We start from the raw sequence: 18,298 nt of genomic DNA on the forward strand, positions 1-18,298 counted from the left end.
CAAGAACAAAAGGATATCTAAAGTTAAGTGTAATATTTTTCCTTCCTCCTGTTTCCCAGGTTTTTGAGTACTCTTCCAGAGAAGGAAGAGGTTCTGCCCAGCTCGGAAGAGGGTAACTCTGCACCTGGAGTCTTCAGAATAGACTGCTCAATGATCTTTCACTATGGACAGAATAAAGACAAAAGATTGGGGCAGGTGAGGCTGGGAGGCAGTGGCAAAGACTCAGAGGTGGAACAAGCCCAGTATGAATGGAGGGCGGAGGAAAGAGACAGGTTTAGCCAGAGCAAGGGTGGGCACTCAGGATATACCAGTAAGATGTAAGAAGGGCCCAGAGCCAATGCCAGGCCGAGCACTTCCTGTTGGCTAGTGCAAGCACTTGGAACCCAAGTGTCTTTAAGTAGAAGTTTTTAAATAGGAGACTCATGTAGGAAGGCCATCCTGAAACCCTTAGAATGGAGCCAACAGGAGAGAGCCTGGGGGCAGAAAGACCAGGGAGGAGGCGGGTTAGAAACCAAGCAAGGGTGCCGATGAGAAATAAGAGCCATAAAACCTCGGGAAGAAAAAGAGAGAGTGAGACCTAAGGAATGAGGAGACATATTGGAAATGAGAAAGATGACGAATTTGGGGTTTGTGAGTCTGGGATGACGGTGAAACACCCCAGATGGATCTGTCCAGAAGGAAGTTGCAAGCCTGGGAAAAGAGGTCAAAAGTCTTTAGAGATCAAGACTGAAGGTCAAAGATGAAGAAAAAAGATGATGGAAATAAAGGAGCAGAACAGAAAGAGTGGAAGGACAAATGAGGGTGCTGGGTCACAGAGCATAGGATGGATAATTATCCTAACGATCATACTTAAGTAGCAATGATTATAGGTTCCACAGGGCACAGAAGAAGAAGACATAGAGGCAGACAAGCTAGTGTGGAGAGAATGCATGTAGAAATGGCCAGGAAAGACAATGCCGCGGTCTGGGAGGAAGGGAGTCAGAAAAGCTAGACGCATCCGGAGAAAACACCAAGCACTTAAGCAAATTAAGCAAAAGACTGCTCAGCATAGCTGTGCTATGGAACTAACCCAAACCTGAGTCTTCTCTCAGACCCATCATTCATATAAGCTCTGTTTGTTGGAAACATTAAAAACTGAGCACCTATCATGAAAAATCAGACCAGGCAACGTCACAATATCATCTCATTTATCCCCACCCCCTTGGGCTTGATATATGCGCAAGTTTCTCCAGCTACAAGGACTGGAGACTATAAATTCAGATACATAACCTTGCCACAACATTATTTATTAATACAAAACGGAAGTCAGTATATAAACAGACCTATGTCGAGCCCATCCAAAGGCATGTAGTTATTAATGGAAATGATTTTCACTTTATGAGTGAAGCTATTTCGCATGGGGGGGGGTTATATACTCACTTTGATTTAATTTCATTGTGAATTCACAAGGATTACACGCTCATTTTGATTTCTTCGACATACCAGTGGGAGCCTGAAGCTGTTATCTGCTTTGTCAAGATCACATGGCTGTGCCTTGCACTATGGTTTAGAACTTATGGTTATAACTGTGGTCATGTGATCATTAGCAAGAGAAAAATTCTGTTCTGCCCTAAATTAAATTACAGCAGGTTGGGAATGAGAGGAAGACAAGAGTATTTCACCAGTTATTTAGCTGTGGGTCACCTAACAACAGACTGCTCGCATTTCTGACACCACCACTCCTGCACGGGCGTGGACTTCCAGGACTGCGCATGCATCTGGGCAAAAGTAGGGAATGCTTCCTCTTTACAGACTGTGCTCTGCTCTCCTTCATCTTTTCCCGTTCCCCTCATCGGTACTCAATATGAATTCCTTCAAAACAAATTCCACCTTTCTTCCCTAGAACGCAAAGTATAAAAGAGTTCCTCAACTCCAGGATGGGGGACTTGCTCTGTCCCTTCTACCGAGCTCAGACATCGTGCCCCAGGACCAGGTCCTTTCCTGGCTAGCGTTTGGCTCGATAAACCCTTTCCTTTAGAAAAGATTTTGGCCATAAACGTTTCTTTTTCCTTATTTAACTGAACACAATGTGCCTCTTTTCAATATTGCAAAATAATCTGCAGGGACCCCAACATAATTAAAGCACAAGTCAGCCTCAGTCTAGAGTCGAGGTGGTCTTTTTACCCCCTTCTCCCTGCCGCACCAACCAAATGCAGAAGGCTTTTTCAGCCAGCTCAGGTCATGGCAAGAAAGCCACTCTCTTTAAGAGAGATAAGCTGGGCCTGGCTGGTTTGAAGATCAATGGGTCAGTCCAACATAAAGGCACAAAAGAAGTTTTGAAAAAAGAGAAGACAGAGAAGGAACCACATTCACAAAACACCCTGCTACATGCTTTAAAGTTGTAATCCTAAAAGACAGAGCACAGCGGGGTCAGCTGATGCAGGGTGACCAGCCTGTGTCTCCCAGGGCTAGTCGACACGTTACGTTGTCAAACGGCAGTCAGTTGCTACCAAAGAGCGGCAGAGATGGAACAAAATGCCTCCCTTCTGTCACAGACACTAACAAATATGATTGAAGCCAAGTTGAGTTTTTTAAAAGATGAATTGCTAGAATGTTCCGCGTTATTACTCTATCATGGCTATGCAATGAAACCCACAAACACCCAGACCCCCGGGCCTCTGGGTGGAGGGACCCCAGGCCCAGCAGGCAGGTAGGGTCTGTGTCATTTAGCAGGTCCTCCTGCAATCTCTGTATGGGTTCTGTAAGCAGCTGCTGTTGGGCTGAATTTCAACGCCGCATAAATTTAACACTGCATAAATTAACATAGGGATTTCCCTGAAGAACCAGGGAGAGTATTTGCAAGTTATAAAAATATATATATATTTGCTCCCCTCATTTAAGAACTGCTAAGACTTAATCTTAATGTAGAGGGAAAATTCCTTAGGGCCTGAAACGCCTTTTATGAACAGCTGGGGAAATGACCAAAGGGGGCGCCGGTTTGGGCACCAACACTGCTCTTTTCCCAAGTCTCTCTGTTTCTCGCCACCGAAGAAGCGGCAAGGAGCAGCTCGCTCTGTCAGACAAGAGCAGGGCCCCTAGAGACCAGGGATTGAGTCATTTCCACTTATTAAACCAGTCTTAACTGGTTTCCCCAAATTTTTGTTACACAGTACTCCTGTCAACTGGTTTCTGAATTACAGCTTTCTTGAAGCCCCCCAGCCCTGCCTCCAATGAGCACAACAGGGCGTCAGCCACTGGCTGCCTTAACATACTTAGGAGGAAATATGGCCGCACTGGGTTGCTAAACAATTATCTGGAAGAGAATAAAAATAGCTTTTTCTCTATAAGAGCCTGCTAGGTCTCTGCCGGAGAACCCCTAGCCATCTCGCCAGGATTTCACAAGACCTAATAAAGCTGGGAACGCAAGCAGGAAGGGTTACCGCGGGAAGGTTGAGGGGGCGGGGTCTAAGGGGATCATGCCCTGGCAGGTTGCCTCAGTGGTAGAGTGTTGGCCTGGCATATGGATTCCCGGTCAGGGCACACAGGAGAAGGGACGATCTGCTTCTCCACCCCTCCTCCTTCTCTCTCTCCCTTTCTTTTCTCCTCCCACAAACATGGCTCAATTGGTTCCAGTAAGATTAGCTCCCTGGCCTCCACCTCAGGTGCTAAAAACAAACAAAACAAAACAAAACAAACAAATAAAATGCTCGGTTGCTAAGCAATGAAGCAAGGGCCCCAAATGGGCAGAGCATCATCCCTTGGTGGGCTTGCCAGGTGGATCCCAGTTGGGGTGCATGTCTGTCTCTCTGCCTCCCCTCCTCCTCTCCCCTCATTAAAATAATAAATAAATAAAATAATAAAAAGTAAAAAGGAATCATGTCCTGGGTGCACCTGAGGTTTTACTAAGGAGGGTGGGGCACGTGGGGAGCAGGTGAGATTGGAGCTGTGATGAGGAAGAGCAAGTTTTAAAGACAGAATGAGAAGACGGTGGGATAGAACCAAAAGTAACTGTTCCATTCCATCTATGAGAAGCACAAAGCCAGCTGGGCCTGCTCACCAAGTACTAGTCCTGACCGCCTGAAGATCTGATGAGCCAACATGGCATTCTGTGTGCTGAATCGGTCTGTCCCCACCCCAGCAAATGCAGTTCTCTGTTCTTCCTGCTTCGGAGGAAACGCAAGTTCACTTTTCCCGTGCTCGGATCTCGTTCCGTACCTTCTATGACAAACTTGCTGGGTAATATTCAAATTAAGTTACAAGTAATTAACTATTTATACAACTAGCTGCAATCACAGACAAAACACTAACATATTGCAGTTCTAACTCTTGAAGGATAAGTACTAGGAAAGAAATGCCTATTAAGAAAAACCAGTCTATTACATGGTAATATTTCTTTTATTAAACCCTGGCTTTTTTTAAAGGGATGGTCATAAAGCAGCTATGATTCTCAGAAAGTCGTGTAGAAAAGGATTCCTATGACGGAAGGGGTTGGGGTAACAATTTCAAGTTTGGAATTTAGTTTGCTTTGTTGTGACTCCAAATCTGAAGGGCTGTGCCACTGAAGGATGTAAAATCAGCTATACTAGGGGACATCCACGTGTCATCCTGAGCACAAGCAGCCCAGCTGGACAACGGATAAACGTCATTAGGTGATGGTGATAAAAGAACCTTTAAACACAATAAAAATACGCTCCTGCAGGTCTTCCCAGAGAGTCAGCTTCCTGGGTGCATCCCTGTGCGCCATGACGCTGGGCATCTGCGTGCATCAGAAGCAACTGCATAAGGACAGGGGTCCCTGATGTGGCTCAGACGAGGAGAGGAGGCGATTAAAGCAGCAGAGCCAGGTGAGGGTCTACTCACCAATGTGAGCTGGTCGGGGGACCGTGTCACCGTGGCTGGGACCCACCTCCCTCCCTCCCTCCTGTCCATGACAAGTGGGTGAGGCTCCTCATCTCAAGGCACTACAGTTTCAGTGGGAGCAAGGTGGAGGGAGACGGGAACTTCTTTTCAGGGACTCCCACCATCTGTCCAAGACATCTGCTGACTTGTTCCTGAGGCCGATCTAGCAGCTTGGCCTTCGACTGGTCTGATCAGACCTCTGCCAGATGGCTTAGGCCAGGCAGGCAGTGACAGGTGGAGGCAGCTCCTCATCTCCCAAAAGATAGAAAACAAAGACTGGACAGGACCTCTGAAAGATTCATCTCTAATGCTGTTCAGGCCAATGGGTAGTAGTGCTCTGGGCACAGTTCCCCAGGGATTCATTCAAAGTTCCAACACCCAGCTCCATCCTTAGGCTTTCTGACTGATCTCCAGGGTTGGGCCAGACATGTGCATTTTCAGTAAACTCCTCAGATGATCCCACACTTGCGATCGGATACTACAGGGAGGAGTGAGCTGGGTCTGACAGGAGCCGGCTGTTCTGGCCAGGGCTCCGCCTCACCTGCAGAGCACTGAGACTCTCCGGGTGCTGATTCTTCCAAGTGAAAAGATGTGATTAGGTTACTCAATCTAAGGTTTGTCTGGTTCCGACAGCCTGTAGCCTACTAAATCATTTGCATGTAATTTATAGTTTGTTTGAAAACCGTGATAAAACACAGCATGCCCTGGCACCAGGTTTTTCTTTCACGAATTCTGATGTCTCAGGAGATAGCTACTATTACGTTTTCATGCCCTCTTCATACTCAGAGAATGGGTCAGCATTTGAGCCCCGGTTTAACACAAACCCAAGCTCTGGAGAGAAAACTCACTGTCTTTAAGAAAGCTGACACATTCTGCCACAGCAAATGCATCCTCACGCCCCGCCCTCATGGGCTTCTCTATTGGAGGCCAGCCACAGCCCACAGGTGTCACTAATATTTTCAAAATGAAGAATTGAGGGTACTCGTTTTGGGATGAAGTAACTTATTAGTATCTAGCCTCACCTATTAGGGTCCTGACCCCCTGCTTCCCACTGCAGCCGGATGACTTTTCGATCTCATCAAGATCAGCAGGAGGCAGACAGGCCCCAGGGGGCTTGCCCCACTTAGAAGAGGTCCTCATGTTGGCACTTCCTTCTGCGAGCCCCTTTGCTTGGCTACTTAGCCACTGCCCATGTGTTGATGTCACCCTCTGTTATGGTTTATTGACTCCTGACTGGCCTCCATCACGTGACTCCAGGCTCCACCTGACCTCTGTCCTCTGGGCATCTGCTGGGTCTGGCCCCTGCCTTTAGTCCTGGTCTTTCTTTGGCTCTTCCACTCTGACGTCACAACCCCTCATTGCCCACAGCACACAGGATGAACACCATTGCCGTGTAGAGGGGCCCACGACTGGCCAGAGGTCTCAGCCTGCACTTTCTAAGGCATGCTCGTAGCTGGAAGCCCACATTCACACCAACAGAGCTGAGAGAGCCATTTTCCAGTTCACTGACTTTGGTGAAACTTGGAAACTGTTTTTACCTCCTCCCGAGCTCATTCTGTCACCTTGGCTTCCCCAGGGCTGACAGGCGGACAAGTTTCAAGGATGGGGTGTGGAGCTGCAGGAGGCCAGGCGACACTCCGACCCATCAGAAATGCAGTTGTTCTTCTGGAGTGAAAGTGTTAGGCTGACATCAAAACCTCAGTGGCAGAGGTGCGGGCGTGGGGTCCCCAGAGCAGAGGTGCTGCTATACCCAGGAGCCACATTTCTTCACTTGAACGTGCTCACAAGCATGAGTGATTCTGCACGCTGCCTCCTGGTCCCACACATGGATGGAGGATCAGTCCTACAATGACAGTGCCAGAGGCCCTTGTGCACCACCTAGGTCAAACCCTTAATTTCCTAAGAAGAAACTGAAGCCTAGGTGACCGTGACTAGATTAGAATGCTAGCTACCACACTGCCTATAAACACTCCCCTCCGGTGAACGGAGAACGATCCCCAGGAGTCCCCGGCTTCTGTACCTTTCTGTCAATGGCAGCAGGGCTGAGCAAACAGCTGAGATGCTATCACCCCCCTCCCCCAGCACCTGGATTCTGCACGTAAATTGAGGGGCAGGGAGTCCTGGGGAGCACAGCAATGCAGATCTGGAAGCAAGCCCTTTCTACACCCCCACCCCTTTTATAAACACAACTGGGAAACATTTCGGCCCACTAGTGGGCGACGACTATTGGATTCCCACTTCCCATCCCTTCCAAAGTTAGGTCAGTGAATCAAGACTGAATGGGAACCGATTTTAAAAGGTAAGAATAGGTAATTCAATCTTGCAGAGATTTTAGAAAGCTATGAGGCTAAGTAGATATGAGAAATAAAAGACAGAGATGTCTATGAATTGATATCCTCCTACATTTTTTAATATTGCATCCCATCTAGTGAGAAAATAGCTTTTAAGTCTAAGAAATAATAATTATAGCAATGCAATCTCTTTACCCCTGTGAAGAACACAACTTAATATACTGGAAGTAACAGCCTAAATGTCTCAAGTCACCCCATGAGGACTTGCTCAGAATAGCTGAAGAGAGGCTGATGTGAATAGTGGATGAGAAAGGAAAAGTAAGGCTATGGAATATCCGGAAATCTTCCTATCATTAAAATCTATTAGTCTACAGAACAACGCCCCAAGGGAACCAGTGAAAACCCAATCTTATGAGTCATTAAAAAGTGGAGTGGGTTTGGCTACTGGAGTTATTCCAAAGGGGAAAACTCATGCACTACGCCAGAAATGGACAACACAACCTAACAGGCTGTCGTCCTGTGCCGTGGTTTCTATGTTAGCACGCCCAGCTTGCTAAACAAGGGAGCATAAGGGGGGTGTTGACCAGTCAGGAACTGCAGCAACAAATGATCAAGACCATGTATATGGCCAAAGTCTCTTCTAACAACGGGAGGGCTGGGGACACAAACTTATGCTAACTTCACAAGGAGAAAAGGGAGTATGTAGCATGAGATGAAAAGTAACTACACATGAAACACTGACAGAACCCACCACCATGGCCATTTTGGCAAGGTCTTAAAGTGGGGCTGTGCGGAGCTGCACGTCCACTCTCGGCCTTTCTAACCTCAGCCCCCACTATCTCTGGTATGACTGAATTGGATCTTCACATTTTCCCCTTCAATTCATGATTACTCCACCCATTTTCCCTCATTGCCTTACTTCTGTATTAGTGGATAATAGATGTGTTTTAGCACACCCAACTCAAAAAACAAACCCTATTCTTAAATTTTTTGTTCTTTATGGAGAGGTATATCTCAGTCTAGTTGCTAGGTTGAATAGCATGACTTCCCTGGGTTCCAATTGTCTCAGCTGTAAGATGACTAGGGGAAAGCCATCACTATCCACATGTCAGGTTGACATAAGAAACAAGGAAGAGAACGGCTGTGGAATCACCTTGAAATCTAAAGTGCTCTAGAAAGAAACACGAGGTATTAATGTTTCCGGGTTCTGGCCTATTTGAGTGTTGCCCACTTGAGGATAAAAATGTTTCATGGACAGGTCTTCTTTTAATATCACCAGCATTATAAACTCCCTAATGCTTGAATGTAACAGTTGTCAAAACAATGAAACACACAGCTGCTGAAAACAGTATTAAATTATATCACAGATTGGGTCAGGGGAAAGTAGTCTCTTTTGGAGGTTACTAGTAATAATTTGATGCTTTTGTCCCATCTGTTTAGTTGCTTTCAGCATGAAGTACACAACTGAGAAAAAAAAAAGAGCTCTGGCTGGTTGGCTCAGTGGTAGAGCATTGGCCCAGTGTGTGGAAGTCCTGGGTTCGATTCCTGGTCAGGGCACAGAGAAGAAACGACCATCTGCTTCTCCACCTCTCCCCCTCCTCTTTCTCTCTTCCCCACCCACAGCCAAGGCTTGAATGGTTCAAGCAAGTTGGCCCTGGGCACTGAGGATGGCTCCATGGCCTCGCCTCAGGCACTAAAATATGTAGCTCTGTTGCCCGAGCAATGGAGCAGAGGCCCCAGATGGGCAGAGCATCACCCTGTAGGGGGCTTGCCAGGTGGATCGTGGCCAGGGCACATACGGGGAGTCTGTTTCTCTGCCTTCCTGCCTCTCACTTAATTAAAAAAAAAAAAGAAGAAAACAGATAAGAGTTACTAACTCCTTTACATAAATAAATGAAATCTTCTTCAACACTGGAGATAACATTATCCCAATTCACATATGAGAAAAATCAAGGCCCAAGGTCAGAGAGCTAGTCAAGGACACAGCTTGGGTACAAACTCAGATCTGCCCAATCTGAACTCTCACTGGCACCACACAGCATATTTGGTTTTGTCACAAGTTAATTTTGCTTTATTCTGTAAGTATGTGTCATTGACTGCATGAGGCTATGGGTAGGTGATTCAACACAACTTGACAGGCAGGATGGAGTCACTACTCCTGACGCCTGGCAGCAGCCACTTCAGTAGCTTCAGCTCACCCTGGGGAAACGGGCACCCATGTTCGACAGTGGCATGGCAACACACACTTGATCACAACCATTCTCCGTACCAGTTGCCTACCTCTACCTCAACAGGGCACTAATACCAAATTAAAAAAAAATCCATGCGTCAAACCTGCAGACCCCAGGGGCTTCAGTGAGTATTAATACTGAATGTTGGGGTTTGTTAAGAGCATATCAGAAGCTGCTTTTGCAAATAAAATGGACTAACAATAATGCCAGCGTTACTTCTACGGAAGACCTTTAGAGAAAAGAATCCCCGGTGTACTCCTGAGAGTCATACAAGTGCCACTGTGAGCAAGAGACAGAAAAGCTCCAAGCATCAGGCTTTTAAAGACAACAGAGGCTTTTAACAACTCCTGATTCCAGCAGCCCCTCCCCATACTGGGACCGGGGGTATGTCCCAACAGCTCCAGTGGGCGCCTGAAACCAGATAGTACAGAACCCCTCTTTTCTCCCATGCACACAAACACACCTATGATAAAATTTATAAATCAGACATAGTACGAGATGAACAACAATTACTCATAATAAAATAGAACAATTATAGCAATACACTATCATAAAAGGTATAGAATCGGGGTTTCTTTCTCTCTCAAAATATCTTGCTGTATTGCATGTGCAGCGTGAATACAACGGACAAGGGATGGTTCACCTCCCAGGAAGGAAGGAGTCCAAGGTTCTGTCACATTGCTCAGAACAGCATGCAGTTTAAAACTTAAGTTTACTTCTGGAATGTCCCGTTTAATATTTTCAGACTGCAGCTGGCCATGGGTCACTGCAACTGTGGGAAGCAAAACTGTGGACAAGGAGGACTACTGAATATTGTTTCTACCAGTGCTGTCGCTATTGTCCTGCTATGCAAACAATACCAGCCCCCCCCCCCCCCCCCAGAGTGCTAGAAATTTACACTCAGCGGTAGTATTACAACTCTAGCTGACAGACTACAGAAAGCCATGCTGTGTAACTCAAACAGTAGATTTAGCTGGGCTGGAAGGTCAGCTCTGGGGGGGTTTTGCAGCAGAAGAAATCAAGGTTTCCAGCAATTTCTGCCTCTCAGAACAACCTACTTCCAACTGTTAAATCAGTTAAATGATAGGCAATTATGTGACCTGCCAGAATTGATAACTTGCTTCTGGGTTTATCATTAGCTTTCTAAAGTACATAAACGAGAGAAAATACCTGTCCTTGAAACATCATGTTATTTCGATAATAAAGTGTCCAGAGAAGAATATGGCTACGGTGTAAAAAAAAAAAAAAAAAAAAAAATCGATGGGAGCCATTTCCTAAAGTCTGTTTCTGGCCTCCCTTTCCCTGCCCAAGTGACTGGACTCTGCCAACCGGCAGAAAATTGGATGGTAGGTTTTTGTTTCAGTTTTCTGTCTGTTTTTTATTTAAAACAAGGCTCCCGGCATGACCTCCTGCTGCTTACGGACCCGAAGCTGCGGCCCTTCACTTGTCTTTCCTCTTTGCTGGCTTTGAGTACTGGCCCAGAAACAGGGAGTGAGGACCCTGAAGACACATTATTATAGAAGAGAGGACAAAAGTTCAGAACTCCTGGGAAAAGTATTATTTTAGTAAGAATCTTATCTTTTCCTGTAAGTAACGAGTGGAACACAAGAACACAGGTTCTTGCTAGAACCATTGGGCCAGAAGCTGATTAAGACCTAACCAACTTGTCACAGCCTTTCTGGACGACAATGGCGGCTAGTTTGGTTTATAAAGAGTTTCTCTCACACATTCACCTGTTAAATCCTTACCACTGTCCCGTGATAGCGGGCTGGCTTCCTTCCGGCGCCCCAGCTGGTGGGGCTTGCGCACCCACCTGTTTGGCCTGACTGACACAGCGCATGTACTGGTCGGCCAGCGCAGAGCAGCTGAGGGTCTGCTGGGCGTTCTGCTGGTAGCACTGGAGAATCTTGGCCTGCAGGTCTGCGCAGACTGCGTGAGCCTCATACCGCCTGCAAATGAAGACAGGGATCACTGAGACACGTGGTCTTCAATCAGAATCAAGATCAAGGCCAGAGACGATACAAAACATTAAATAGCATGCATGCTTCAAAGGCAGAAAATAAAGTCTAAGAGAAATATTTTCTTCAGCCTTGAAAGGAAGATACAAGAGGAAAACAATTTTTCTAAAATTAGTTCCATTAGTTGATGGCACCACAAGCCAAACCTTGACCCGGGTGAATGGTGCCAGGGTTCTCCAGCCCAGCCGGTCCAACTGGATGGCCAGGGAGCCCTAGCTTCTTGTCCCGTCCTGTATCCAGGCGGTCACAAAGCTCGAGATTCTGCATTCTGGTCCTTTTTCTCTGGACTCACTGTCCGTACATTCACAGCCTAGATTCCGTGACCTCCCAACTGCCCTCTCTTGTCTCTGAGCTTTCTCCTCCTGTCTGCCTTCCAGAAGCAGGTTCCTCTGGAAAGTTTGAATACAAACCTAAGGCAGCACTACTGCTTTGTAAATAAAGTGCAAGGTCAACAGGCAGGTCTCCTCCATCAGCTCCCTGCCTGCTCTTCGCCTCCGCTCCCCGCCCTGCTGCGGCCCGACCACGCTACTTTCAGGGTCTGGTTCCTGCGTCTCCCTCCACGTCTTTGTTCAGGCAGCTGTTGTGTTCGGGAGTGCTCTGCACCCAAACTCCACCATTATAAACACCCACACATCTACAAAATACCTGCTTGTCTTTCAATAGCTTAACCAAGTACTGGAGTGTATACAGCTGTCATAGCTCTTCCTGTCCATGGTGGGGTCTGTCATTCCTTTACAGTGATTTCACTGACCTTGTATTAACTTCTCCCACCATGTATTTAACACTGAGTACACTGTAGTCTATAGACACTGGAGGGCACTTTCTAGCCTCCAAGACACACTATGTCTTTTCCTTGTGACCTCAGCTACCAATAAGAAATCCTCTTAGAGTACTCACACAATCAATTGTTGAGAGTACAAGTAGGTAGAGAGAGAAAAGTTTTTAATTCCCTGGGCTCAAATTTTACTAATTATACTTACAAATCTCAAATTTTTGTTAGATTGCTTTCAGTGAATATGTGATACCAAGCTTAAGTGCTTCCAAAAAAGCTTATAATATAGATTTGAAAAAAATAACACAATAACCAAGTGCATTATACAAACAAAAGTGAAGTATTCTTGTCAGGATGGTATAGGAGCTTTGATTACGAGAACTAAACATACAGAGAAAATATGTAATATTATCACATCTAAACTAGGGATTCACTTTTTTTTTCAATTGAGTTTTGCTTAATACAAAAGACTTCCAGTCTTTCATACCAGTTTTTTTTGAAATTTAAATTTTGTTATTGCCATAGTAATCTTAAAATAGCATTACTTTAAATTTAATGGATTCCAAAAACCCATTCGAGAACAGAGGAGGACGATCTCTTATCAACAAGGAAACCCCTGGGTGATGATTTGTCTCCTCATTACTTTTATCCAACACAGTAAGCTAATAAATATTTTGTAGAATAGAAAATCGAAATGCAAACCACGTTATTGGTACCTGAGGGATTGACCCCTCACTAACCTCTAAAGAAAGCAGATATACAGGGGAAAAAAGTAATCCCAGAAATTTTTACATAACATTGCTTTTACTTTTTTGCTCATTACCTTATTGCTCTGCCAAATACCTAAAAACACAATTGAAATCCAGTCCCAGGAGTTTTAATTCGCTTTCAGATTTTGAAGTTCAAATGTTTGTGAATTTTTTCCTGGACACCAATTTCCTTTATATCCTACTGTGAGCATCAGCATCTAACAGGAGTCTGCGGCACTTCCAAGGGGAGAGGTGCAGACACCACTAACTGACTGACTACAGTCAGACACACATCTGGGTAAACATTGAATAAAATATGATTGAGCATTAGGGCAGCCGAACCGAGCACGCTCATGACTAATGCCTATATTCATTCACGGGAAAGCAGGGTTGTAGCAGGGTCTCACTGCTGCGGACCATCATCTGTCCAATACATCTTAGCTTTAAGAGGAGGCTGGGGAGAGGAGGCGAGAACAACTCTAACCGGATCCATGGCCCTTCCCCACTAATGCAGAGAAGAAGACTGAACAGGAGCTTCCCCACACTGCATATCATAAAGAAGACAGGTTTTCTTCTCTCTTTTTTTTCATTTTTCTGAAGCTGGAAACAGGGAGAGACAGTCAGACAGACTCCCGCATGCGCCCGACTGGGATCCACCCGGCACGCCCACCATGAGCGTCGCCATGTTGCGACCAGAGCCACTCTAGCGCCTGAGGCAGAGGCCACAGAGCCATCCCCAGCGCCCGGGCCATCTTTGCTCCAATGGAGCCTTGGCTGCGGGAGGGGAAGAGAGAGACAGAGAGGAAAGCGCGGCGGAGGGGTGGAGAAGCAAATGGGCGCTTCTCCTGTGTGCCCTGGCCGGGAATCGAACCCGGGTCCTCTGCACGCTAGGCCGACGCTCTACCGCTGAGCCAACCGGCCAGGGCTCTTCTCTTAAAAAGACTATTCACGATGGGATTTATCTAATACTACGAACTCCTTAGAAAGAAGAAATGTAAGTCGTAGATAAGCATTTACCCTGAGTTGAGCTATAATCATGCAAGTTCAAGTCCATGAGTTATTTACAATTTGAAATGTGTCAAAATAAACTTTTATTACCACAAATCAATACTACTAATTCCCAGGGCCCTTAATTTTCTCTCTCGTAGTCTGTTTTGAGTGTGTGTTTGCGCGCGCGCACATACACACACTCAGATATCTGAAATTATTTTTGTGCACATTTCAACCTGTACTGATGATTAGATGGTAGAAGGGGGGAAAGTGGGGTGGAAATCAGTGGACTGTCTCCCGGCTCCTGGAGTAGACCATGGCCCACTGTTCCTGGGTTAATATGTAAAGGCAAAGCTTTGCTTCCATATTGATCCGCAGTGCTTGTTATGCTGCCCTAATGCACTGTTTTCACTTTGGGAAAATGCGAAATGAGATTACAGTCTAACATTAGACGGCCATAAAACATAAGCCATGGCACCTTCCATTCAGGAAAAGGGTTTCAAAGACATTTCCAAGACACATTACGGTAAATCCTCCATATGGTCATTGTGTCAGCCATTGATTTTTATTGACTGATTTCATTCCTACTGATGGAAAAGGCCACTAGGAGACAAAAATAATAAAAGGTAGAATTTCAAGATACCTAAGTAGGTAAATTAAATCTTGGCTGCAAGAGACATTTCAACAATTTAATTACTCTATGAAAATAAGATTTAAAAAGAAATAGTAAAGGACAAATGCTAAGAGAAAGGTAAATATAAATTTGGAGAATTCAAAACAATAATAAAGAAGCAAGCCAGACCAGGTAGTGGCACAGTGAATAGAGTGTCAGACTGGGACACAGAGGACCCAAGATCGAAACCCCAAGGTCGCTGGTTTGAGCATGGGCTCACCAGTTTGAGGGCGGGGTCGCTGGCTTGATCATGGGATCATAGACATGACACCACTGTCACTGGGTTGAGCAAGGGGTCATTCGGTCTGCTGTAGCCCCCAGGTCAAGACATATATGAGAAAGCAATCAATGAACAACTAAGGAGCCACAAGAAAGAACTGATGCTTTTCATCTCTCTCCCTTCCTGTCTGTCAGTCCCTCTCTCTGTCTCTACCACAAAAACAAAAAAGCGAGAGACAGAACAGTTAGCCAAAAGCACATTTAGCAAAAAGGCATCGGTGAAATAAAATCAACACTTGAAAATATATACTGATCAAAAAACAAGAAAAAAAAGCCAATTTAGTGGTCACTTGAAGTTATTGGGGACTTTTACTGGATCCTATCACATGTGATTATAATACTATTTTGTTACAGTATCAATATAATAAAACAACACTAATAGTAATACTCAATTAAAAGACAGCTAAGAAAATATATACAAGTATTTTTCTCATAACACTGAGGGGTCCATTACAGAAACTTAGGAAAAAGAATAAAGATATACATCTAGGCTGATCTAATTTTTTAGTGCTTAAAATAATATGATATGGTCCTGGCAGTTTGCTCAGTGGTAGAGCTTTGGCCCAGCATGTGGATGTCCTGTGTTTGATTCCCAGTCAGGGCACACAGGAGAAGCACCCATCTGCTTCTCCACCCTTCCCCCTCTCGCTTCTCTCTCTCTCTCTCCCTTGTGCTGAGAATGGCTCCACGGCCTCTGCCTCAGGCACTAAAAAAAATGGCTTGGTTGCTGAGCAACAGAGCAATGACCCAGATGGGCAGAGCACTGCCCCCTAGTGGGCTTGCTGGGTGGATCCTGGTCAGGTGTGTGCAGGGAGTCTATATCTCTACCTCCTCTCCTCTCACTGAATAAAAATAAAATAACATGGTAAGAAACAAAAATTATTACTATTGTTGCTGATTATTTTCGTGCGATAGTTTTCTATATGTTGAATTAATTGGTCAAAGAAATGAAACCACTTTTGTCAAAATTGAGGCTGAGAGAAGCAGTATCCAGAGCCCCTGGAGCCTCTACAACACACAGACCCTCCAGGATCTGTTTTAGGGCTGTTGGTGCCACTGCCACCTCTCCTGTTACGTCTCAGAAACTTCTTTAATGTGGGTCGGAGCTTTATATGTCAGGGAAAGTACATTCCCATCTTTTTAGTTCACCAGTATAAATGGTAAGTGTAAGTAACTTCAGAGAAAAGAAAAAAAAAAAGGAAAGAAAATAGCTCTCCTACCATTCTTCACCTAGAAGTCATATAATGATGGTTAACAGCCACACTCCCTAGAGCTCTTGGGAGTACGAAAAGTCATTCACTCCAAGTGCAGGTGTGTAAGCAAAGGACCCTTTCCCTATATTTGGACCAGTAAGTACTCTGAGCCGGGGGAGGGGAGAAAGGGAGGGAGAGAGATGACAGAGAGGGAGGGAGGAGAGGGTGGATGAATGGATGGACAGATGGGTGGACAGATGGACCAACAGACTGAAGAACAGACGGATGACACAGATGGATGGATATAAGGCTGGAGGGCACAGAGGATTCTGATTTCCCACAGGTTGCAGCAGTCATCCTTCATGGGTCTGGTGGTCTCGTAAAACACTATCTGCCACATTAAAAGCAGGCACATAACACAGCCATGTTGCGTTAAATCTTTAGCTCTAATTCCTATGGTACAACGCAAAACCTCTAATTGTATTCTGTGCTAAAGGTTTCCTTAGATGTTGAGCCCAGTGAACAGGATTGCTGCTTTTCTTTCTCAACACAAACTAAAGCTACTGAGCACACTGCCAATATTTAAAAATACATAATAATTCACTCATTTCTTATATCATTGTAAAAAAGTGATTATAAAATGCATTATAAAGAAAGTGTTCCTCAAATGTATTATCTTCTATTAAACTTCTTTCATTTTAATTTTTACCTTAAATTATAATATTCTAATATTAGTTCTTGGAATAAAATGCAGAGTCTCGTTCTAACAATGCAAGGTCTGAAAAAACAACAACTCCGTTTCAAGGTTTTCTGCTGTTCTTAATAACTGCTACCCATCTTTATTAATGATATGTCTATCTGAGCTGTAATCAGATTTCTACAATTACTTTAGAGGTCAACCATTTCCAAAACTTGCCTGATTTCTTCATTTCTTTATAATATGCACATTGCTGTAGAATCTTAAAAAAACAAAACAGAAGATTTTAAAAAATATTTATTTTCTCAAATAAATATTAGCTATGATGCTGTGTAGCATCTCAACACAAAAAATGCCAAAAGGCCTCCACTGTTGTCAGAGAAGGGAACACTGACTTTGATGACACCTGGTCCAATTTAGTTCAATGAACCAACCAAGCTGATAGCAGATGGGTACCCATAATGGGTGTCATAGCGTCAACCAACAGATTCAACTGGGTGTTGTAAAAAGACACACTCAGCTTTGGCCAGAGATACAACAGAGTATATAAAATTCTATCTTATAAACCCAAGGCTTCAAAAAGCACTATCTATACAAATATTTAAATATTTAATGTTGTAGATAGTTAAATATTTAATATTTTAGCTATTTAAATATTTAATATTTTAATTTTAATGCACTGTTGTCTTTAGAAAAAGATGTCAGAATCACAGCTCAATAATCCAGATCCCCAGGGGAAGGGTGACCTATGAGGAGGGAGGGGAAGTGTTGCCAGTCTTCCTCCAGGTTCTAGAATCCTAGAGCAAAAGCCCTACACTTAGGAAAAGCCCAAAGATGGGACTTCTGGTCACCTGGTCCAGATAAAATGAATAATGCCGTGTTATATACACAAAGATACACTGTTCTCAGACCAGCAGGTCTCACAGGCACTAGGCCCCTACGAGCAAAAACACACCAGAATTAGGTGAATGAAACCTTTCCAATTCTGCAACATAGTTCTCTTCCTTATTCCATGATACTCGGTACCTGGAAATGATGTGGGCAGTCAGGGCAAACATAAGAGAGGTGTGGGAACTTAGTAACACGTGACCACGTGAAGGCTGGTGGGGGCTGGCTGGCTCTGTCACTCGGACACTGTGGGGATCCCAGGGTCTGGCTTTCCCTGACCAGGCGACTCTTACTCTGTTCCTCACAGAGAAGCCACACCCTGGGTGGGATCCTGCTCCATGGGCTCACCACACCAACCGTCTGGATGTACAACACTGAGGCCATCTTCTGTAGTATCACCAAAGAACAATGGCCCCAATGCTTTTAGAAATAATTTCTTAAAAATCTGGTGACTCAGAGAGGCTAAATGCAATTTAACATTGTTAAAATAATTTTTTCCAGAAATTTTTTCCAAGTAAGAACGTCTTTGACAAGAAATATTTATTCAGTTGAAAAGATATGTGAAGTCAGGCATCTGGTATAAGGCAGGGAAAAAGAAATCAATTGGCCGGTTTTTACTTTCCACCATCTCATGGTATC

At 44.7% G+C, this 18,298-nt stretch overlaps 1 protein-coding gene across 4 annotated transcripts in view; it reads right to left on the bottom strand.

Moving 5' to 3' along the window:
• The window catches only part of CHCHD3 (coiled-coil-helix-coiled-coil-helix domain containing 3), a 291,050-nt gene that overhangs the window by 4,080 nt on the left and 268,672 nt on the right, over nucleotides 1-18,298 (bottom strand). For 2 of the 4 annotated variants that reach the window (XM_066262325.1, XM_066262323.1), the window contains one exon: nucleotides 11,134-11,349. In XM_066262325.1, the coding sequence (XP_066118422.1) occupies nucleotides 11,145-11,349 (205 nt within the window). In that variant the 3' untranslated portion in view covers nucleotides 11,134-11,144. The remainder of the gene's footprint in view (nucleotides 1-11,133; nucleotides 11,350-18,298) is intronic. The other 2 variants (XM_066262326.1, XM_066262324.1) reach the window with 2 other exon arrangements.

This window comes from Saccopteryx bilineata, chromosome 2 (assembly GCF_036850765.1).
Source record: "Saccopteryx bilineata isolate mSacBil1 chromosome 2, mSacBil1_pri_phased_curated, whole genome shotgun sequence".
Lineage (NCBI taxonomy): Eukaryota > Metazoa > Chordata > Mammalia > Chiroptera > Emballonuridae > Saccopteryx > Saccopteryx bilineata.